General features: G+C 44.5%; 1 protein-coding gene and 1 long non-coding RNA gene across 3 annotated transcripts; both read right to left on the minus strand.

Moving 5' to 3' along the window:
- Nucleotides 1–8824: 8824 nt before the first annotated feature.
- Nucleotides 8825–12572, minus strand: znf706 (zinc finger protein 706). 2 transcript variants are annotated; one of them, XM_049026387.1, is made up of 3 exons: nucleotides 12168–12572; nucleotides 10099–10235; nucleotides 8825–9878 (listed from the first exon to the last, which is right to left on the minus strand). In XM_049026387.1, the coding sequence occupies exons 2-3, from the start codon at nucleotides 10231–10233 to the stop codon at nucleotides 9783–9785; spliced, it is 231 nt and encodes a 76-aa protein (XP_048882344.1). In that variant the 5' UTR covers nucleotides 10234–10235; nucleotides 12168–12572; the 3' UTR covers nucleotides 8825–9782. The 2 variants fall into 2 exon arrangements, with proteins under 2 accessions (XP_048882344.1, XP_048882343.1); XM_049026386.1 differs by having other exon boundaries at nucleotides 10099–10238.
- Nucleotides 12573–17943: 5371 nt separating this feature from the next.
- LOC125748236 (uncharacterized) lies at nucleotides 17944–24276 on the minus strand. Its single transcript, XR_007399498.1, has 3 exons — nucleotides 22285–24276; nucleotides 19267–19695; nucleotides 17944–18125 (listed from the first exon to the last, which is right to left on the minus strand). It is a non-coding gene; the product is annotated as an uncharacterized LOC125748236 (long non-coding RNA).
- Between the last annotated feature and the right edge of the window lie 94 nt (nucleotides 24277–24370).

A 24370-nucleotide genomic window follows, 5' to 3' on the forward strand; every position in this document is an offset into this window, starting at 1 on the left:
ACAGACAAGGAAGAGTGATGAGTGCACTTGATTTGACTGTCACTAACAGGAACTTGCTCCAGTTCAAAGCAGACCAGAACAAGCACTGCAGTGGCTTTAGTGGCACATACACACTCAAAGTCATAGTCCAGATTTAGATTAAATTGTAAATGTGATCAGTGTGATTTCATTGTTGAATCTTGAACAAAGCCTTTTACCCGAATTGCTCAAGGGACTCGGTCACCCTGCTTTCTCAGTGGTACGCTGATCAGCCATGACGTGAAAACCACCTGTCCCATGTTGCATAGGTCTCCCTTGGGCTACCAAAACAATTCTTACCCTAATAAGGAATGGACTCCACAAGACCTCTGAAGATGTCCAGTGGAATCTGGCACCAATACGTTAACAGCAGGTCCTTTAAGTTCTGTAAATTTCGAGGCGAGGCCTCCATGGATTGGACTTCTTAGTCTAGCACATCATGTAGATGGTTAATCGGACTGAGATCTGGGGTATTTGGAGGCCAAGTCAACACCTTGAACTCTTTCTCATGATCCTCAAACCATTCTTGAATTTTTTTTTACAGTGTGGCAGGGCGCATTATCCTGCTGAAAGGGCTGTACCTGGTCTGCAACAATGCTCAGGTAAGTGGTACGTGTCAAAGCAACATCCACATGAATTCCAGGACCCAAGGTTTCCTAGCAGAGCATTACTCAGAGCCGTGACATCTCTTCCCCAAGTAAACGACACACACGTACTCAGCCATCCACATGACATAACAGAAAATGTGGCTCATCAGATTAAGCCACATTCTTTCATTGCTCCATGGTCCAGTTCTGATGTTCACATGCACATTCTAGGCTTGTCCAGAGGTGCACGGAGGTCAGTGTGGGCACTCTGACCAGTCTGCAGCAATGCAGCTGCGCATTGATTTTTATCAGAAGGAGCACGGGGGCTGAATGATTTTTTAAAGCGATAAACAAACAAGTGGAAAATATATTATCAGTTTTATGTAAAGTAGTTTATAACATGAATACTTTAATGCGATCTGAACGATTAAGCCTACCACTGACCCTAACTCCTGAACGGTGATTTAACTAATCAGAAATAGGACAGTAGTGGTAAATGTTTTTGCCAGCCAGAATGGTAATTAATATTTTACCCTGGTATGCACCTTACCTCTCCAGTGTAACCATACCTTTCTTCATCTTCACCATCATCTTCACTGCTTTCCTCTGGCATCAGTCTCAATGGCAGCATACCAGCCAGGAAGCATCGGACATCCCCTACTGCGGCCGGGGGCTCTAGCACGGTTTGGGGGACCCCCACCTGTTCCAGTGTACCCTGGATCTGCTGCTCTGGGGTTTCCCCACAGGTACCGTCCTTATAAAATGCTCAATCCACCATCTCTGACTCCTTTTTTAAGTTTAAACTCCCTCTGGGTCACCATCTACTCATCTGAGCATGAGCCCCATACACACAAACCTAACCTGGCTACTTGCACTTGCAATGTTGTTCGTTTGGTCATTACCCAGAGCTCATGAATATGGGTGAGCACAGACACATAGAATAGCATATAAACCATGAACCTTGTTAAAAACTTAACTCCCGCCCTCAAAAAAAACAAAATAAATCAACCCAGCTGTTAATGTCAGGTCCCCTTTCACTATCACTCGTGAAGAAGATCCCGAGATGTTTAACCTGCTTCACTAATGGCAGACTTTACCTCATAGCCTGTCTTGTGGTGTCAAAATTATTCTTCCTAAGTTTCTCCTTCAGAGCACAGTGAGTAATCATTTTGAAAACCACCTCACCTAGTAATTATCTGAGGTGTGTCTCTTATGGAATTTCACAAAATAAATCATTTCTCACTTGTCTTTAAACATGGCCTTTTTCTGCCTGGTGATATCGCCTGTCGCTGTCCATCTAAGGCTTGGCGTATAACTCAGAATGTGATTCTGTTTTTAATAGCCACCTTTGCTGCATTAGTGACACACTAACCAAAACAGTGTCTTTTTTTTTAATAAATGGGTATGTTCAGATAGTCAGAGGTGACAGGGCAAAAGGTCTGCTATGGAAATCCGACACAGTAAATTATGACATGCAGCACGAGAGGCCCTAAAACGTGAAAAACTGAAAACAGCTTAAAAGGTCTCTAACAGACAGGCATATTTAATTTTGCATTCACTTTCACAGTTCAGATGAATCATATAAAAGGGAATTTAAATAAATGAACTGCTTCACCCCTGTGACAGTTTCGGTGCTTGCGATAATATTGAATTTTCATTACTTAATGAGTATGAGGCTGCTGAATATCCTAACATCCCTGTACACTTTAATTCCACATGAGATGATAATTAACCCCTGCTGTGCCGGGTTTATCTATAGTATACATACTTATATTCCATACTTATATTCCTGGTGATGTGTGAGCAGCATTGTGTGTGTCTGTAGGCTATTTTTATGTTGTAGGGACCATTTTTTCGGTCCCCAGAAGGAGAAACTCAAATTTGTGACTGCAATCAAAAACCTAAAAATCCCAGAAGTCTTGTATTTTGTTAATTACAAACCTGTGTGTGAGTGTGTGTGTGTGTGTAAGAGGGTATACCTTACCTTATGGGGACACAATGTCCCCACAACGTGATGAATACCCATTCTTTTGCCTTATGGGGACCAGTTTCCTGAAAAACTCAATTTAATAAAAATCTGTCACTGCAATGAAAAAACACTTGTATTCTGCTTGGTTATTTATGGTTATCGTTAGGGCTGGGTAGGGGTTAAGGTTGTCATAGTTAGCATTTTCCCATAGAAATGAATGAGTGGTCCCCATAAGGATATGTTTACCCGACTGTGTGTGTGAAAAACTGAAAAGCCAAAGATTGGACAAGGCGAATGGAGGCAATTTCAAAATGATATGATATTTCGTTTAATAATCACTATGTGCGTTTATACAGCTGGTTCTGTAAAGCAAACTGGAGCACATGGGCTGCCTGGTACAAATGCTCTTTTAGGCACACTTTCAGCCTGTTTCCATGGGGAGGGTGAGTCTATTTTTTACTTTGTCACATGCCTCCATCCAGACCATAATATTAAGTCGGTAACCCATTTCAGTAGGCTTCTTTGAAATCAGCGGTGTACTACTGGGTGGTGCTGACGTACCATAGCCTTAAATACTGGGGGCTTCAAGAGACCTCTGGGGGCTTGCGTTTTCATTTCATTGGGAAGTGGGGGAGGGGGGGGTCGACAAGAAGGATTTTTCTTACATCCCCAAGCATGCCAAATTCCAGAGTAGGACTACAGTGGTTGTCATCCTCTGAGATAATATACACTGTACTGTTTTATGACGGTAAGGCACACAGTGCAGCATGGGAAAACACACACCCAGCCCCCCACCCCCCCGCACACCTGCTCTTCATGCCTTTGCTACTCTGTTTGACTACTGATGACACACCTTTGGGTAGGATACCGTGAGAGTGGGGCATGTAGACGGGGTGTGTGAGGGGGCGTGGTGCATCGGTGCATGTGGGCGAATGGTGAGTCAGGACATTGGACTGCAGATACTACTGCAGAAATGCAGTGTTCTTTTGAGCTACCTGAATATCAGGGAGAAAACAGTAGGTCAGATGAAGGAACAGATTCAAAAATGTCATCTCACACCCTGTAAGTCGGGGCCGATTTAAACCAGGAAACTTACACATCACATAGTTGTTAAGGACTGAGATTAATCTAAGAAAGAACACTTGAGGCATAGCTTGACTCCTTGCTTCGTCCTCTCAGGTCCTCAAAGCCTCAAGCTATGCAAATTTGCTGCCCAACAGCAATTTGCTCCAGTGTCTTGTTGTCATGTTATGGGGGGTGCATGCAAAGGGCTTCTTGGATGTTGCCTAGAGACACAGAATTGGCCTGGGGTAGAGTGTGTTCCACTCTCCAGCATAAACATCGCTTAACAAAGTCATTATGTAATATGAGGGACATTAATCAGTGCAGTTTTTCGGAAACAGGGGCATGATGGTTTGTGCTCGTATTTGCTTGGGGGGGGGGGGGGCAACTAAATGCAGAGATCGTCCTGATGCTGGAAGTGGATCACTTGACTTGACCTCAGAAGTTGCATACCTTACTAAGCGATCATCAAGTCAGAATTTACTTTTTCAGTTTAATAAAGTGTAGGGAGCAGGGTGGATATTAACAGAGATCTTTGTACATTACCCCTCAATTTTGCTTTTAACGGCTTATATAAGTCTCATTGGGGTTACGAAAAAGCAGTAGAATGAAATATGATTCTTACAGGGTGGTGTGGAGGTTAGTAGTTCAGCTTGACACCTCCAGGACTCACAGGTCTAATCCTACCTCCAATTTTCCTTGAGTGAAATTCGCTTATTCTCTGCATTCATGTGGGCATCCCCTGGGCAATCTGTTTCCCCCTTGCAGTGTCTCAAAATCTCCCTTGGTGTGGGTGTCCCAGTGATATGCCTCCTGGAATAGGCTGGCGCTCCACAGCCCTGTACTGGATAACTGGCTGGAAGATGGATGGATGATCATTGAGTGCATTTTCTATACCAACAGACCATAATAGAAACAAAATGGAGACTGTTTCCAAATATAGGGACAGAATCATTCAGTATTCATTCTTATTTTTTTTTTCTCTTTCCCTACCAAAGAAATCAGTTTGTCGTGGTTTTATTTTCAGAGCCATGGAACTAGGCCTCAGTTGTGAAGGTCTAAACATCTATTTGCCACGGTATAAAAAGAGTAATCAAAGTTTACCACATAAGTTCACAGAACATTCGCCCACCATACCACCAACAAAAAGTAGTATCACTTTTCATTTCCTCGTGATACTAGCATGGTGACTCATGGGCAGTGTTATAGTCTCACACTTCCACTGGTGAGGTTTGCATCCTATCCCCTAACTTTGTGTGGGTACTGCATATATCAGTGTTTCCAACCGGGACCTCGGGGACCCCCAGACAGCCCACATTTTTGCTCCCTCCCAGCTCCCAAGCAAAACGTGGACTCTCTGGGGATTCCTTAGGACTGATTTGGGAAACACTGGCTTTTATGTTTTCCTTGTGTTTATGTAGGTTTCCTTCTACAATTCGAAAACCTGTGGTTAGATGAATTGATCTCTGTAAAAATGCCCGGTATGTGCCTTGTGTTTAAGTGGCATCCTGTCCAAAGTGTCACCGTAACACACTATTAAGTTGCCATGGAAAATGTATTTATCTCTTTATAACACTTCTAGTAAACATCTGAGATTCAAAATACACATTAATAGCTTTTCAATTATTTAAGCATTTTGCTGCGATATTAAGCAGGAATCATGAACAACAAAAGCAAACATCTTAAATTTACTTTACATTATTATTTTTCCGAATTTTGAATAGCCGAATGACATTTTAATGTTTCCAGTATTTCTTGCTGGGGACATTTTTATGAACAGCTTTGGGATTATTGCTCTCTACCGTGATGCTTTTCAACATTTCCTGCAACAGTGCGGCTCGGGTTTAAGACGCAAAGGGGAGAAAAGCGTTGCATGGTTCATTTGACCAAACCAGTCATTCCAGTTTCAAACCCACTGGACATGCTCACCCTTCACTAGTCACTGCTGTGTAGCTGTCTGGACTGTTGTTATTCAGAAAAGGAACTCAGCACTTTGTGATCCGGGGGGGTGTTCTATGTCAAAGGTCAGGTCACACTGGCGGGAAAAACTATTCTAAAATAGAAGATGAATAAAAATCTTAATTCAGCAGTTTGCATATTCTCCCCATGATATGTGGGTGTCCTCTGGCCACTTCAGTGTCCTCCTCACAATCTGAGATATGCAGTTAAGCTAAATGGTCTTTCTAGATTACCCACAGTGTATTAATGTGTATGTCTGCCCCACAATGGACTGGCTTCCCACCCAGTACCCCAGGAAACTACCAGAAAGGGCTGCGGTGGAGGGGGAGATCGCAGACACCATTACATCATGACCTTCCGGGGAGGTTCAGCACAGACAAGACCGCTTTGAAGCCACTGCCACTCTTCTGTCCACATCACGACACATCCTGCCTGCGGAGCACAACACTAAGGGCCACACATGGTGGGGCAGCTAAGAATATGTGGTCACATGACGTACAGCGCAACACATTCAAAAAAGCAGTAATTTCCTGTTTAAGTAAGAGAGCTTGTATGGTCCTTCCTTCCTGCTGTCCTAGCAGAAGATACTCTCCAACCCCCCAAGTATGTTTCCGATCGTAATTTTAGTGGTGGGCAGCATTTTCATGCTTGACTTGCTACAGACCTAGCGCTTGCATTTTATTATTTTCTTATTTAACCCCCCCGCCCCCGCCACAAACCAATCAGGTACACATAAACCAACCAGGTTCCTTCTGGAAAAAGAAAAATGTATAATGAGACACCTAAAATGTTCTTTTGAAAGATGTGCTAAAAGAGTGCACCTTCTGTTGTGCGTGCAACACAAAACAGTAGTGGTGGTTCGTTGGTTAAATACATTTTTGAAAGGTGTCATCCTGAAACTGAGCTTTCATGCTGCAGTCTAAGCTACCTTCTCACCAGGCCTAAATCAGCCTGCTGCTATGGTGATTTTATCTCTGTGGAGATGGGGCAAAGAACAGTATGATCGCTTCTCTGGAGTAGGGAGTGCGGGTGTGTGGATTAACAAGCTAATTGTTTCTTCTCTCGAGTGGGTGTAGGATATGACTAGAGGACCTGCCAGGCTACCAGCTACAGGCACAAAGCAGGGAACAGCTCAGGATGGGGCACCTACCCATCACAGGACACATGTACACGCCATTCACTCACACATGCATTTTTGGGGAAACCCCAGCATGAGATGGGGAGAATATGGAAACTTCACCACCCATGGAACCCTGATTGAGACTTGAACGCTGGTCTCAGAGGTGTCAGGCAACAGTACCAACCACTGCACCACCACGCTGCCCCTCTGTCTACATGCAAATTGATTTTAATTACAAGTGGTCCTCAATGCGTCATATGGCAGTGCTTTAGTGTGAAAGCAGCCATGATTTCATGAATTCAAGAAATCACTGAATATCAGATATTGTGTTATTTATATGTCTGGCATCAGCAGCTGTAATTAGGGCCTGCATGACTTTCATCAACTTTTAAGTGTTTTTTGTATCTTTAAATCGTCACATTCTTCACTTGCAATTTCCTTTCGCAATTAATAAAGTTCATAAAATTCTGTCAACCGTTCACCATCAGATTTTAATTTCTAGCCTGGATCGAATGCGACATGCGTCCATCAGACACCCCCACCCCAGGTGCGTGAGGTGACACAGCTGCACAGTTACTGAGCCTCACCCATCCAAAACAGACCAGTCCCTTTCTTCAAACCAGTGTTCCCATCTATTCTTCTTAAGTCACCTTTAAGGATTTTTATATCACATCATCTCTTAGGGAAAAATTTCACTGAAAGCTTCCAGGTCAACACAGCCAAGTTTTAATAAATTTAGGTCAAGTGTTACTCTGAAGGGTTTATCAGCAGTGCTTGATGTGCCTGAGCGCTGTTCAGCACTGCTCTGATTACCCCCATACGCTCAGTTCCCACCCCAGTCTTTACTTAGTCCCTTTGAAACCCTTGTCCTCATTCTGTCAGTCCACTTGCATCTTCTCACTGTCTCGGTCAGTGCTTAACCTGCTGTGACTTGTCCAAGCGTCCTCTAGTTGTTAATTCAGCTCCGTCAGCTGAAGGCTAACAGACACGTCCCCTCATTACACAGGGGACCTTCTCCAAGGCCCATCTGTCCGGATGGCGCTGCCAGGCCCTCGGAATTTTGGAAGGCAGCTGTAGAGATGAGAGCATTTCTTAAAATCTGGTTCTCTTCAGTGTGCCTGGATCCACCACTGTGACACACACTGGTTTGATGCTAAGAGAGTGGAAGTTGGCTTAGGGAGACACTAAACCCATTAATAAATAATAGGCATGCCAGAGAGTGTTGGCAAGACCGTAGTTACACTAATATGCAGATTTAAGCTATTAACACACACACAAGCTCGTGAAAGCAGGACAGTATGAGGTTTATGTTGAAATTTTTTGGGGGGCCGGGGGTGGGGGGGGGGGGTTCCCTTCAACTGTACTGCTGGTCCCTGTCAAAAAGCTTCATTAACCACCAAAACACACAGCAAACGGTGCTTAGGGGAGGGTGGGGAAGAAGATGAGAAGGGGGAGGCGAGGACTCTGTCATAAGCTGGGGGGGTGCTGCTCAGCCAGTCAGCAGTGCCATAATGAAACAAGGCTGGGGGGGGGGAGCCACCAACAGCCTGTTAGGCCCAGTAAAATGTGTTCCCCTACTTTAGAGAGACAGGGGTTATAGCAAGACAAGTTCATAATAAACCTGGAACTGTCCAACATAATTCAAATTAAATACATATTAGGGCTATGAATTGCTTAAAAAAAAAAGAATTGATTGTGACCAATTACAGAAAAAAAACTTAACATTAAAAAAACTTACATTTACACATTAAATCCCTAAAGTTAATGGAAAGAATATAAAAAATCTTTGCGAATACCACCATCGCATTTGAATATCAAAATGCTGCATGAGTTAATTTGATCAAAGAAATAACGTGTTGATTTATCAAGGCTTATGCCTCAAAAAGATATTCCCCGTCCTTTTAATACACACGAGCACGAATACACCAACCTCTGAGTATTTGGGAACTGCCATTTTGTCAGTGTAGATGCAAGTTATAGACAACACAGTCTAGTATGGCACAAAACATACGCTTTATCTATTAAATGAATTAATTAGTGAAACCTAAATTTGAACGATAATGGTCAGAATTTGGAATCCTGAACTTGCTGAAATAACAGACCATTAAATCAAATTAATATTTTATTAAAATGTTATATTACATCATAGGGGCAAAAATACAAATGTATAAAAGGTTTGCAATAAACAGACCAGTCTTCTGAGAGAGAGAGCTTTGTCGCCATGTACCAGCGGCTCGTTTTGGAAGAGAAATGCACAGCTAGGGACAGGAAGCTCTCAGTTTACCCCAATCACTCATATTAGCAGCTCACCGCCAAAATAATAAAATCATGATAACAGCCACAGAACTATTAAAACAGAATGGCAACACTACCAGACCAGATGCGCACGCACACATCACAGTAATTATTCAGAATCAGGACAGCAAACAGAGACCACTGACAGTTCTGCATGGTTGTTGTATGCGGCAGTCGTCACAAATTAGACTAGGTGTCGGGGGGGTCTATAACACCCCAAATTTTACACAAGTCAACTTCCTGATTTGGGCTGCAACTTTAAAGACATGATCGTTTACGTGCGTGTAATATTATACACAGCAGACATTTGTCAAAGGGTTAAAAAACAATTCCCACAGCAGAAAAAAGCAGAACCTTTAAGCCGAGAGGGAAAAGAACAAGGGAACGCGAACCAAGAACTGCTATACAGAACTCCTGCATCAGATACCTGACACTTTAGGAAGCCTCCGGTACTGAAATGCACCGTTCCAATGTCCTGAAATATCACCTTGACTGCAAAGACACAAAGAGCACTTTAATGGAAACTAACTTTTTAAGATAGTTAATTTTTCCTTATCATTTGTTATTTTTGCACTGGACTGTGGACAATAGGAGGAGATCATTTTCAAGCAACGATCTGATTGTATAGTCATATGCATGAGACGAGATGGTCGTCACCAGGCTGGTTCATGGACTGCAGGGGTCCTGGATGGGTGGAGGTGTCACCAACACCTGGAGGTTAAGGACACGCAGCCCAGGTCTCCTGTGACGATATCCCGGCGCAGCCACCCTCTCACGCCTCCACGCCCACAAGTTCTGGGGGCAAGGGTGACTTTGGGTGCTTGCTTTCAAAGTGCTGCTTGAAGGTCTTTGGATCAGGCATTTGTGTCTGGTGAGAGGAGAAAGAGCTCAGCTGAAGTTGGTCTAATTTCAAAAGCTAACTCTTAATAAATTATAGGTTTTGTTGGCCTTGGCCGCTGTTATTGGCTATTTTGTGAAATCATTACTACATAATCCAAACACCACTGTCATCTCAAAAAGCGTCTAGAAGAACAGGCTTATTCATGGTGGTAGTTTCAGGTCAGGGTAGGTGGGACGCGGCTCCTCACCCGACACACGGAGCAGGTGTACACCAGGGCGGCCTTGGCGGCCGCTTTCTGGTCATGACCTTTGCTCTTCTTGGCCTCAGCTTGTTTCTTGGCGTTCTTCTGCTGGGACTGAATCTTCTGGTGCCCGCGGGCCATGGCTACTGGGCGAGCAGGAGCACAAGGAAAGGTGTTAATTACACACCAGCATGACAATAAACCCCGGGAGTCAGGTGCAAATACAGGAAAGTGTTTGCGACTAAACTAGCCTCTAGTAAACTTGCCACTCTCAACTGGCAATATACTGGATGTTCTCAGTTCTGATGTGTCTCGTCATTTTTTGCTCTGGGAGTTGGGAGGAAGCAAAAACGTGGACTGTGTAGGGGCCCCCAAGGACTGGTTTGAGAAACACTGCTCTAACGTATAATATTAACCATAGACGGAATTAACAGTTACAATTCACCAGCCCGGTCTTTGTGTACATTTAACCTCCAGTATGAAGACATTCTGTCCAACAGAAAAACAATCCCACAGGAGCCCTGACCTTTCACCTCTTAGGTCATCTCTAGTAAGGATCAGAGAGGTCAGAAGAGATGATTGCAACTGGTGTACAGTCTCAGTCTGAGTTGCATCTCCAAACACATTCATTTAATCAACAGCAAACTCAGAGGAGGAAAACCTACCAGCTTGTGGCCAGTTTTACCTTTAATGCACAGAAGGCCTTCAAAGGGGCTATAATGTCAGTCCAGTGGGGAAACGTATCAGGTACAATTGCTTGGCAATGGTGTTACTTTTCCACATTTGCACAGGTGTGACATGCTATGTTGCTTAACTCTTATCTCTTACCATAATCACCTTCAAACCACCCAGTTCCAGTAACATTACACATGGAAAGGTACGGCTTCGGCACACTCTCCGCTAAGGCGACTGGTGAATTAGGTTAAATCGCAGTTATTTAGGACATTCAAAGAAGGCAATTAATCTCTGATATTTCCCAGAAGAAAGCCAACAAGTCAGACAAAGAAAATGGGTCACAATCACCTGGACATGATGAGGAGCGGACAGGTCAAAAAGTGGCTTGAGAAACGGCCATGTCCTTGCATCCCAGGTGCACAAGAAACGACCAGCTTTACAGACTTATGTAAAGAATATTTAACATGTAATGCAATTCATTTGATATGCCATGCTTGTTAAAGCCAATCAGTCAATAAAAATGCCCTACACGCCTCCTGCGTTAACATAAGGCACGCCTAACAAGAGGGAGACTTTCCCCCAAAGCACACGAACCATATAAAGCGAGTTCCTATACATTTCAAAGCTGCGGGTTAGTTTTAAAAAATTCCAGCCAGACCGGAATATACCAGCCGTATCCGGACGCCTAGGCACGCTTTGGAAAAGGTCAGCAGACCCGCCAGCGGCCATGCTTTTGCAGATCCACGCTGCGGGTCATTTCTCCACTACATGAGACCTGACAGTCCGCAGACGAGGAGATGTGACCGCAAAGCCGCCAGGACTCTGATTCCAGGCGAAAACGATCTACTGGTCTAACAGACTGTACCCCCCCCCCCAAAGCACAGCACGCTCCGTGCAAGTCATCGGCTACACAGCGATCCCAGATCGCAGTGGTTATTCGGGGGGTAGAAACTGAATCCCTTCACAGCTAATAATACATCCACCGGCTGGGGCACCACATTGACCATGACAGACTTCGATTTCTGAAACCATTCGCGCCTTTTTCTGAAGTCGAATGAAAAGCGCGATGATCGTGTAACTGCGACTCATGCAACTCGGAGATCAGCTTCGAATAAGATGGTTAACCGGAGGAGTCTGGATGAAACAGGCGGCCGACGCGCAGTCCGGATCCCGGCTTCACACGCCGTGTTCCCCGTGCCAGCCAGCACTTTCAGTTCCATGCAATACCGTGATATTATTGTCATATAATCCAGGCTTTTCCTTTGCGATTTCCGATCGTAAATGTTTCCGTTTTTATTAGTCGCAACAAATGTAGCAGCATCTACCGCTCGACTCTCAACTTGTGTAAACGAAATAGGATATTTTAAAAATACGTTTACATGCGTAACAGACGGACTTACCTGTGGGCTTATAATAATCGGATCTCTTAATAAGGCGTAACAAGATGTTTTTTTTCTTATTTTCTTAATGAAAATCCGACCGAAGCAGACTCCCTGCGTCCAACTTCCACCAACAAGCCAGACGCCAGCGGCCGCGGTGCCTTTTGTCGGCGTCTGTGAGCTGCTGCGCAAGTCTCCGCTCGGCGGCCGGTGGGGCCAATGACTTCCACTTCCCCAGGAGGAAAGGTAGGCGGCAGCTCTTCCTCTGCGCGATCACTGGCTCCGGGAGCCCCCTCCCCTCCCCGGGTTACGTAACCCACGGGTTCCGAGCCCTGGAGTTGGGTTGAACTGCACTGGCGGTATCAAGCTGATCAGTACGCTTCTTATTAAAATGTTTTCAGCGTGTAACACATTTATTGACCGACGCTTCTTTTGTGTTTGGAAATCTGCCTTTCTGAACGATCACGTGTACTTTCTGATTTATAAGCTGCTATAAGCCACCCTTCCCCGTGGAAGTACAGCAGTCGGGAGTAGCTCTACCTGAAGTCACTCGCTCCCACGTTATTCTGTTGACAACTGCTTGTAATTGATTCACCCTTAATTGTTTGTATAAAGTTTTTATTTAAAGTTTAAATAGAATTAATGGGTGCATTGTGAAATTCAGTAGCTAAACAAATCCATATATGTAAATGAATATAAGCAGTTCTTTAAAAAATAGAACCCACATTTTATTATATGAACGGGGAGAAACAGCTTCATGTATGTTCCGCTGAATATTCATAGAAGAATTATCTCAACATACATTTTAAAAAGGGTTTAAATTTGAACACAGCAGACGTGTAGACATACCCTGAACACCACGAATGGAAGCAGGGGCAGACTGGTAGGCGTGGCAGCCGGGGCAATCGCCCCATGACCTGTGCCCCTCCACCCACGTCGAGACCCCATCCTCCCCTGCGATTGCAAATCTCGCATGGATGTGCAACATTTGCGACGATTAAGGCAATGTCATATAAACGACCTCGTGACATGCTACTTTTATATCTGTCATTTTTATCTACATAATCTCATTAAATATTTGGTCATAACACAAAAAATATTATATTCGTGTGATCTTCAGATTAGCTCAAGAACAGTGTGTAGAGGACTTCATAGAATAAGTTTTGACAGCCAAGGAACTGCATCCAAGCCTTACATCACCAAATGCAATGTAAAGCGTCGGATGCAGTGGTATAAAGTCACTGGACTCTAGAGCAGTGCAGACATGCTCTCTGGAGTGACAAATCATGATTCTCTGTCTGGCAATCCCATGGATGAGTCTGGGTTTGGTGGTTGCCAGGAGAACGGCACTTGCCTGACTGCATTGTGAGAAGTGCAAAGTTTGGTGGAGGAGGGATTATGATGTGAGGTTGTTTTTCAGATTGGGTTTGACCCCTTAGTTCCAGTAAAAGGAATTCTTAATGCTGCAGCACTGAGAGTCATTTTGGACAATTTGGACAAAAAAGCCCTGACCTCAACCCGACGGAACACCTTTGGGATGAATCAGAGTGGAATCTGCAATCCAGGCCTTCTCGTCCAACATCAGTGCCTGACCTCACAAATGCTCTCCAGGAAGAATGTTCAAAAATTCCCAAAAACACACTCCTACATATGAAAGCCTATGTATTAAGAATGGGATGTCATTAAAGTTCATGTATGTGTAAAGGCAGGTGTCCCAATACTTTTGGCAATATAGTGTATCAAGTAACTGAATAAGAAATTACTGAGATTCACGTGACATCAAAACATTTCAGCACCATCCTGGATGAGGTCCTAGTCCTTGGCCGATTAGACACTCTAACATCCTTTGTGTGTGTGTGCAGTGTATATGCATGGGTGTAAATTGGGGGGGGAGGGGTTGTAACCCCCCCAAATAATCAAAACCAGCCAATATAACCCCCTGAAGTCCTCAACCCCTCTACAATCGACTCAAAATTATACCCTTGTGTGTATACACAGTATGTATGTATATATATATTTAGATATGCTAATTCCCCTATGTTTATGTATTTGAACTGTGGGGGCAAATTGTAATATTCAGAGCGAATTCGCACACCCCAGGGGAGACATTCCTCATACATAGAGGTTGGCAGGTAAACTGTGAACTCCCGGCCCTGGAGGAGTGCGCTACCCACTGAGTTACCAGACCCACCAACGAATAAACAAATTTAGGTAAAGCTGCATGTTAACAAATTGCCAGTTAATTTAATTTAGCTATAGCAAGATTAGGGCTCCAGAGGAATAATACAATAATTGATTTTCCTACTTGTTAGGGTTGCTGTTTCCGTAATATTAAAGCTTCAACTTGTTTAAAGTTCTCAAAAACCTTCCCGCTTGTAACGCAAAAGGATAAATAACCGATAGATGGCAACCTGAGACCATAACAAACTAACAAATTACTGAGTTAGTTGGTTTCCGCCCTGCGAAAAACTACGCACTGGAGGTAGCCCAGCTTTACGCTCTATGCTGCCCCCCAACGACCAGGTCGAGCGGTCAAATGATTGTTTGCATTTCAGATTACGCGGGTGTGGCGTGAGCACCGGAAACAGTTCGGCCGTAGTCGGTTTGATTGAATACAGTGAACTGCCTTGCTACGCTCTCAGTGTCCACCAGGTGGCAGGTTACTCAAGGTTATACTGCAGCAGCCTCTCCTGAGAGGGTGACTTCAGTTACGCTCCTGATTTGTTTTTTTTCCTTTTTATAGCTGCAGGAACGGGACATTATTCTTTTGACAGACAGAAGAAATAGCACCCACAGGCAATTCAGACACTCACAGTACAGGCTTCAGTGCTTTCAGTAATACACGGCATATTATTAATCAAACCGTGTTGCCTTCGGGTCAGTTCTAAGTTTCCATGGGCCGTTAATTTTCCAATAGATGATAATTAGATTCTGAATATTTCCCGACTTTTGTTCCTCGAATGAATTTTAGTCCTTGTCACCAAGGGGCTGTTAGCGTCTGCTTCAGAGCACAGCCGTTCAATTCAGTCGCTGCTACACCTCCGGTAATTAAATGAAAACGGCGATGTTTATTTCCGAGACACTAGTCATGTGTTGCACTCCGATGTGTTGGAAAACACGGGAACAAAAGAGAAATCTGCAAAACCACTTAAATGACTATCTCATGAAGTTAAAGTCAAAGCCATGGTTGATAAGTTAAATAATCGCGGAGATAATTGCACAGAGAAAATGGTGGGTAGTACTCTCTACCTCCGTCTACTGTACCAGTGCCATAGCATTACTGAATGAAAATCTGTCTTGACATTTTCACTGCTTTTATTTAGGCTCAATTTGAATCCGCAAGCACCAGCAACAACAAACTAAATATATTCAATTCGAATTCAATTCAAATGATTAACAAAGCTGTTAAGTTTCATTTTAGCTGTTTTCAACACGGTTAATATAAAAAAAATGTATTATCCACACACTTAATTATACGGTTATTTAAGTAATAAATATTTTGTTATAAGTCATTATTTTAGTTACTGGACTGTGCAAAATAATACTGTTGATCTTTCTAATATAGCGGATGGTCATGAAAGGAAAAAAATGCTTAGTATGTTTATAATCAGTAAATAATAATAATTCTTCCCTCATCATTACTTCTGTGCAGTGGTGCATACAGGTTACAGTGGTATTATGGGAGAAAAGTGCCATTTTTTGGCAAAGATTTTAATATAGAGAGAGAAAACATATTTTCGTGTTACAAGATTTCTTAAAAAAAAAAAAAAAACACCACGGAACATCTGATAAGTTATCATATCCGCCATGAATTTCCCTCATCTGTCGTGTGGAGAATACTGGGGAAGCACCAGTGTGCTTTTGGCTTTTGACTCCGGAAAACTGGTGATGCTTGACAATTGTAAAAGGTACAGGTATAAGGATGCAATTTCACTAAGAGCTGTAGCCAGAAAGGTACATGACGTGAGCGTGCGCAGGGCTCACGGGACTTTCTGAATACCAGGAGACTGGAACCCAGGCTGCAAGGTCCACTTGAAATGTTACTTTACATAGACATTTCATTAAATATTAATTATTAAATACATTTAAGGATATCACTATATGAGAGGAATTCTACTTCTATATGACTGCTACATCTATACCTTCTATACCTTAAAAGGTACATTTACTAAGGTACAGATAAATACATACACCCTCAAAGGTAAAAACTGGCACCTTCTCCCAGGATTTCTTTCTGTGTATGTGAGAACATTTATATCTTGTTAGTTAATTTCTTTTTCATCTGACATGCAGAGATTAGAAAAGGTTCTTGTCTCTGAGGCATTTTTGTCGCTTGGGAAGCAGTTCCCAGTTGTGGACCAACCCTACCCACATTGGAATGGACTTTCCTATACTGTATAAAAACTGTAAATACAGGAGAACAGAGCTATACATACTGCAATACAGCAGTCTGTTGTCCACAATGCCTGGATGTTAAGTAGCTTTAGCGGCATTCATTAAAAATAGGCAAACAACCGTGTCTTTGTTTATTGCTTGTTAGTGCTGGAAACATACGGTGAATGTTACTTTTACGGCCTATGTCTTTAGCAACAAATCCCACACATTTGAACGAATAGAGGCACTACTGTGTATAACAAAGGGTGTGTATCACCTGTGGGTATGACATAATCCCTTAAGGTAAACAGCAGGCAAATCAGCATCTCTTCCTAACCAATAACGGAGCAGCTTGGTCATAGCTCCCCTGGAGGACAAACCATGTTAATGCATGCTCCACTCTTCAGTAAAAGTGAGGACAAAGTATTTACTTAAGCACTGTTCTCGAAAAAAAATCACCTGTCAGCAGAGGCACATTAACATGGTCAGAGCCCCCCTACCCCCCTGGGAGGTGGTGGGACATAGTATATGTTGTCAAACGGGGTGGGGGCTGGCAAGGATGATATGGTGAAACTTGTTGACAGGAGGCTTGTGGTGAGAAAAGTTGTCGATCACAGAATCTACCACCTAAATCGGCCATGAGCATGAACTTATACAATCTTATATCATCGTCCCTAATTAGATATAATATAATCAATTAGAGATGCATCACTCTGACCTCCCAGCTCAAATCCAACGCTGGTGACATGATTCAATCTCTACACACAAATCTGGGTCACTATCTTCCCCAGACACGCCACTGTTATTTATAGTACATGTGTGGAAGAGGTCACAGGAAGGAAGTAGTCTATAAATTCACAGGGCAGCTGGGCTCTTAATTAGTTTCAGTAAATATGTTTTATGTGGTGTCAAATTTACTGACTGCGCTAGATGGGTATCACGGGTAACATTAACCAATACATCCATCTCTCCATCCATCTTTTAACTGCAAATGCTGGTCAGTGTCATGTGGGGAGGCCTGGAGCCAATCGCAGGCAGTCAGTGTCATGTGGGGAGGCCTGGAGCCAATCACAGGCAGCACAGCGCACAAGACTAGGACACACCTCGGTCCATCACAGGGCATGCACATGCATACTCATTCACACACAATCATACACAAGGTTTTCTTTGTTTTTGGGTGCCTGGGGGCTTGTAGGAAGGGTGCAGCGGGCACACCTGCTGGTGCCAGGCTTGAGCTATGGCAGACGTGGGGTGACGGCCATGGGCACGCCTGCCGGGGGCAGCCCGGGCTGGTGATGGGATCCCTGAGGTCCGGGCACCTCTGATGGGGCTGCAGGCATAACCATAAATTCTCCTCTATTATGAAGTACTTATTCATGTTGCATTGCTTATTCTCCTTCACAACCAGAATGCACTGGTTCCATTTCACACAGCCGGATGCTGGACCGAACCCACACACTCCACGGCGGAAGTGTAGTCTTTCTGCTGCCTGTCCCTGGAGCTTTCGGGTCAGGTCTTCATTCTGCTGCAGAGTCTCCACTGTACCTGGGCTCACCTGGTGCTGCAGGTTCTACGGGCTGATCCGGATCGCGGCCCATGTCCTCTCTGAAATATGCCAAAACTTCAGACGTAAAAAACTACAGATTTCATGCAACAACAATATTAAAATCAATTTTGAAGGGTTTCTCCTGATTTTTTTACATTATCTTTTAGAAACGATTTTTGATAGATGAATGGATGTTGGCTACAACATTCTCCAGAGAGTGTTAAACTTCTTATTCCTCCATAAATTTGATTCCACCGACAGCTCAGCGCCCATGCTGGGGTCCGACAACCATTTGGATTCCAGCAGGAGCTTTCCCATTCCACTGTGGCCCCCACAGTGTTGAATTTATTTCTGCCGAACCACATTAATGGGCAGGCAAAAATATAACCACAGGTGATACTTTTCCGGGCCTTTCTAAGTAACCTCTGCAAACTCCATTGGCCCATAAATAAGAGACAAAAATGACACAGTTAAAGATGGACTGTAAAAAGAGTATATATGGTGTGTGTGTGTGTGGGGGGATTTACAGTACAGTCTTCAGCAAGAACTACATCCCAACCCAAACAGAGGTAAAAAAAGAAATATTTGACATATTAATTCCCATTTTAATCCCATTAACATTTTAATCAAGCTTGGAATAGAGAGCACAGAAGAGTGTCTTTTCACTGAAAAGGATGTTTTGTTTGCCTCAAGTGTGAAATATCTATGGAACAGCAAGGATGGAATCCCGGGGGAATGCAGAGCAATGTGATGTGACTCTGAAGGTCAGCGGGGCCTCCTGAGGCGGATCAAAACACAGATTCATCAAAGAGTCGCACTTCCTCTGCTGTATCAACCCGCACTACCTGTTATTCACCCGAGAACAAGGTGTGGACTTTTTTAACGTTAACGGATCAGAACAGCAGCCTTTTATTCTTCACCATCTCTTTTCCATAGCTACAGCAGAACCGGCAGTTCTGGCTGATAACTCTTCCCATTTCATTTCCAGACTTCCCGCAGAATGTAAATCACACGCACTTATGTGCTTTGTGCATCCTCTTGTGTGGAGTCGTTAGCGCTGCTCATACCCATAATACATTCCCAGCTAGAAATTTCCAGTCAACTGAAAGCCAGAATTTACCTGTTTGATTCTCCCACATGCAAAAAAAGACCATTAACATTTTGTATATTAACTAGATGCTTTTGTCCAATGCAACTTACAAGTGAGGCAGATAGTTCAAAGGCAGCTGCTGTCAAGGAGTCAACTCCAGGCATCGGTGCAACTAGGAGGAGCCCAGGTACAAGTGTAAGCAGTTTCAGAGCAGGAGATACACAGTACCTTCTAACAAAGCAACATCCTAAGAAGACTATTCAAGGACCAGAAGTGCAACATAAGAACATTCAAAGAATGTAAAGAGGCATCAGGTTAGAAGGGGTGTTCCTGGAGGAGATGGGTTTTGGGGTGTTTCTCGAAGGTTCAGCAGCTCATTCCACCATTGGAGAACCACACAGGAGAACCATCTGGAGTGACACTCCTCACGTGGTGGAGGGAGCTCCAAGCGGCGGTAGGTTGCTGGCAGAAGGGGGCGAGATGGGACGTACGTCTTGAGGAGCCTTTTGATGGAGATGGCTGCCTGTTCATTGACGGATCTGTAAATAAGCACCAAGGACTTGAACTTGAGCGCCAACAGGGAGCCAGTGGAGAGAAGGAAGGATGGGTGCGAGATAAGAACCGAATCTCAGACGTGCTGTCATGTTTTGACCACTCGCGAACTGAATTTTTCAAGATAAACTACACCCACCCCCCACTGGCTTCCCCCACTTACGAAGGACAGCCCATCACCATGGAGACAGGTGAGGCACTGAGATGCCTGTATGTCTCTAAGCCTTTATAGACCCCTCTAATGCTCCATGAAGTACATGGCGGATACCGCGCCTCAATACTGTGATGGCACAGAGCACAATCTGCCTGATTTGATGTGTGACAGAGAGCAATACAAATGTATTATCTGACATTATATAATCTCACAGATGTCTACTTCTGCATTTTGGAAAGGCGCAGGATTAGCCCTAGTAAACGTCCATTCATAAAGTCTTTCCATGTTTCTGCAGATAATTATACAGTGTGATAATAAGGAAGCCTTCCAGCCCTCTGAACCTGTAGGCTTGTGTTTATTCATACTGTCCAATTTTGTTAATGCTGTTGTAGCCGTAAAAATGAAACATTTCAAGTGTCAAACAGTAGGGGTCTCCCTACAAGTGTGGGGCCCCTAATCACTACTCCAGCTAACATTACAGCTGTCTTTGTCATTCCTTATTAATACAATGCACGATACTGTATTAAGGTGTATTTAACATGGTTAAGATTTCTATATGTGCACCGATCACATCTGGCACTCTGTCCGCAACCCTTTCATAAAAATGAAATGCTATCATTGTGAGAACACTTTCAAAGCAACGTGAGGGATTCAGTTTCTTCACTTCAGAAAAAAGGGGAAAATTCCTGCCGTACTCTGTTAAGAGCTGCCCACCCCCCTCCCCCTCCCCCCCCAGGGGAGCTCCAGACGATTAAAGACAAAGAAAGACTCTGCTTCTTGTCTGACATATGCAGTCTTTGCGAGCTTTTTTTCCCGCGTGGCTGTACATCCCAACCACACCCCCCCCCCCTCCCACAGAGCCACATGTACACACTTGTGTTAAAAAATAAATAATAATAATCCAACAATTGACAGAATTCTGTCTGTTGTTTAGGCGAACGTGGGGTCACTCCTACTTGGCAAACATCGGCAAACGTCTTCAGGCGGAGACCACGCCACCTCTCCACGGCCGCACGGGGGGAAAGGAAGGTGACTTTTGAACCGACCTGCGGTTGGCCGGTTGCCACACTGGCACTCGCATATCCTCGGTGACAGCAAGTGGCAGTACGGCGCGCAGAGTGACCGGCCTGAGGGGGGGACGAGCCTCTGAGGCAGAACCCTGTCAGCTGACGCCTTTGGTCAGGTCAGACACGGAAACTCAAGCTGGTAAAAAAAAAAAAAACAAAACAGCTGGGAGTGGATCTAGGAGGGGCGATGTGCACGTTTGTACTGCAGATCGCGGAATGCAAAATCGCCCCCATTTCCTACAGTATCTCAGTGTCTTCCAGGTTAATACTCCCTCCCCAGGCAGCGCCCTCCCCATTCCGAGCTTTTTAGGGAGGTGCTTCCTCCCCTTTCAGGAGGAGAAAGAAGTTAATATCCTGTTCAGGAAGAGCTGTCCGGCCCAGGGGCTTGTGAAAGGAAATCTCACCAGTGGCGGCCAGGCCAGAGGTGTAGGGAGAAAACTCTATCCGGGTCTCCTTTGTCTCCGTAAAAAGGCAGGATTTGTCGGAGACGGCCTGAGATTCGCCCCTTCGCCCGTCTGCCCGTCCTGAAAGAAGCTTTCAGATGCGGCCTGTAACATAACACCCTATTGTGTTGTGAGAAAGCATGCGCTGAATTGTATGAACCATCGCATGTTAAAAATGGGTTTGTTAGCGATGGTAGTGAGAGGACCAAAATGGGTTTGCTGACAATGCTGCAGCAGCTGATTCACTCAATAGATTCACAAAATTATTGACCACAATATTGTGCAGTGAAAGGACAAACCGCCTTGCAGGAGCACTGAAAGTCAAACCCCATCTGGCTTGACCTTTTTTGGTGTTTTTTTTTAATGCGACTGTTTTTGGTGCTGTTGATGCCGCTGATCTGATAGGTACACGCCCCGCACTCTTCGAACGGCATGCCGAGGGGGAGGGGCCGCCTCCACACCGCGTCAGCTGACACAGGAGCACCGGCGTGAAGGGACACGCTGTTCTGGGGCGCTGTCCTGCAGATTCCGCTTTTCTCACAGAACACGCAGGTTGTCAAACTTGTTTGGTTACAAAAAAGAAAAAAAAATGAAAAAAAAAAACAAAAACAAAAAAAAAATCACAAAACCAATGTACTGTAAACAAGAGCGACAGTTAACTTTCAGTTTAATTACAGCATGCGCCACTGGGTGAAACAATGAAAATGATGCACTTGGTCATCTTGCAATGATCCTGAAATGCAAAGAAAAATTAATTAAATTTATAAATGTGGCCTGTCCTGCCACTCCTGACGATGGTCTCTCGAGGACTTTCCAGCAACTCCATTCACGCCCTTCTTTCACAGTAGCAACATCATAGTTAGATTACCTTTTAAGTGCCACCTCCCCCCTCCCCCAGAAGTGCTGCTGTACCTTTAAGGCCTTCAGGAATGCGAGTCCTGCATTCTCCTTGGCCTCTCTCTCCCCACCGCGGCCCTCAGCCTCCCGGCCAGGTATGGGCGACATGCAAGGCATGGACCCAGGAGCCGCTGCATTCCAGCCTGCCAGTCGCTCAGGCCCTCGACATTGTGTGGGGGGCACTGGAGGGACAGGCCCGGACAGGCAGCTCCTTCCCCATGAAATCCCAGGTGCGCATGAAGAAACACTGGAAACTTTGTGTTTGTTGCGCAAAACGTTCTCTATGCCAACACAGGCCCTTTTAGTGCCAGTGGTATTCGGTACCTGCTGTCGGTCATCCCTGTCCCCACTAGACTGTGAGCAAAGCGGTTCTTCTGAAGCCAAGGCAGATGCGGGAAAAAGCAAGTACGAGCATCCCACCCTGGGGAAGAACCCAGAACTGGAGAACAGGTCCACACGGAACCCTGCTGCCTCATCATAAGCCAGACATACGAAGTGCAAACAACCTCTTACTCACTGTCCCCGGAGCGCCATGCATCACACACCGAGAAGAAACTGGACCAGCGCGTTCTGTAACTGGATCTGACCCGGATCTACTACCCAAACCCCCGACGTTCTCATCCTGCCAGGCAGGCCTGGTCTGACGCGGCCCAGCTCGGCTCAGCTCGGCCCGACTCAGTCCAGCGCCACCCCATCCCGCCAAATTAAGCTGCGTCAGATTTAGCCCAAAGAAAACCTTTGTGAAGCTGATGGTTTCCCAATGCCGTAATTTTCATCTCTGCATTAGGCTGCAAATCCACCTGGGATGAGCAATACCATCAGCCATGGGAACACGGGCCCCACCTATTTGTGTAATAGCCACCTTTCATGGAACACTGAAAAGCCAGGACACTCCCTTCTACAAATTACAGGGAAAAAAAAAAGATCCACACTTGTGACAGAGACGCAGACACACACCACACGCTGACTGCATGCGACTCTTTTCTATGGGGGTTATTTATCATGACTTTAAAGTGTGCTGTCCCCCCATGCACATATGTAAATACTGAAACACCCTATAGTGCAATATGGAAAGAACACATGTGCACCGATTGTCACGGCTGTTCAAATATCATAAATCAATTGACAGGCACTTACCGAAGGACATTTTTGATCGGCATTATAAATAACACTGTTTGAAAGGCATTCGTATCACGCTATCAGCGTATTGAAAAGTGATTGTCTGTCTGCTTTATCCAGCCAACAAAAGCATGTCTGTTTAAAAGCAGATCGGCTATGCAGATTTTATCTTCCAGCATATCTGTATTGGAGGGGTGTCCTCAGAACACCCCCCCGCCGAACAGAAGCCGTCCACAGCCTGGGAGCCAGGATATTCTATTACTCGTGAATGACGAAACAATCAGACGCTATCAAAACCACATATTAAATTATATATTCTTTAAATAGTCAAAATGGCTAATTAATATAGAGGTAACACTGGGGGAAAGCTATATGATTTATACAATTGGTTATCTGGCAGCAAGAAGCTAAAGAACCTAAGATTATCCTTACAATAGGTTCGCTTAGGAGGACAATGGCCTCATGTCAATATATTACTCACCGCCTTACTTCAGAAATGACCTATAACAATAGCGCGTGTAGTCAAAAGAAAATTGCAGAGGTTAAACGTGAAAAACAACAACCCCAGTACAAGTTGCCCTCAGCTGTCCACCATAAAACTAATCGCACAAAAAATATTTAGCCTGTAGCACGTTTCATGGTAAACATAGAGGGGAAATCAATCATATTAATCATAATCATAATAATTCGATGTTATTGTCGAGTGCCGCAGACAAAATGAAGCGGAGCGATAGCCACATGAAGCATGCAGGTACATAAAATTAATATCTTGAACCGATTCAGGAACTTTCAGACCCATTATTTAACTGCTGGGACATAATAAATAGAGTCCAAGCAAACGGGTCATTTAGTCACAGCCACCCGCTTTACTCAGGGAACGTGCTTTACCTTCCGCGCGCGTTACAGGTAAGGCGGGTCTTACCTGCTCTAATTAAGCCTATCAGCGCGACGCGCTCGGAATAGGGCAGCCAATCAACGGCGA

This window comes from Brienomyrus brachyistius, chromosome 9 (assembly GCF_023856365.1).
Source record: "Brienomyrus brachyistius isolate T26 chromosome 9, BBRACH_0.4, whole genome shotgun sequence".
In the NCBI taxonomy this organism is placed as follows: domain Eukaryota; kingdom Metazoa; phylum Chordata; class Actinopteri; order Osteoglossiformes; family Mormyridae; genus Brienomyrus; species Brienomyrus brachyistius.

Excerpts from the sequence above, each read along its gene's own strand:
- znf706 (XM_049026387.1), bottom strand. The coding sequence starts at position 10,233 with ATGGCCCGCGGGCACCAGAAGATTCAGTCCCAGCAGAAGAACGCCAAG. Across the intron at positions 9,879-10,098 it reads ACACCTGCTCCGTGTGTCGG|ACACAAATGCCTGATCCAAA; the intron begins GTGAGGAGCCGC and ends TCCTCTCACCAG.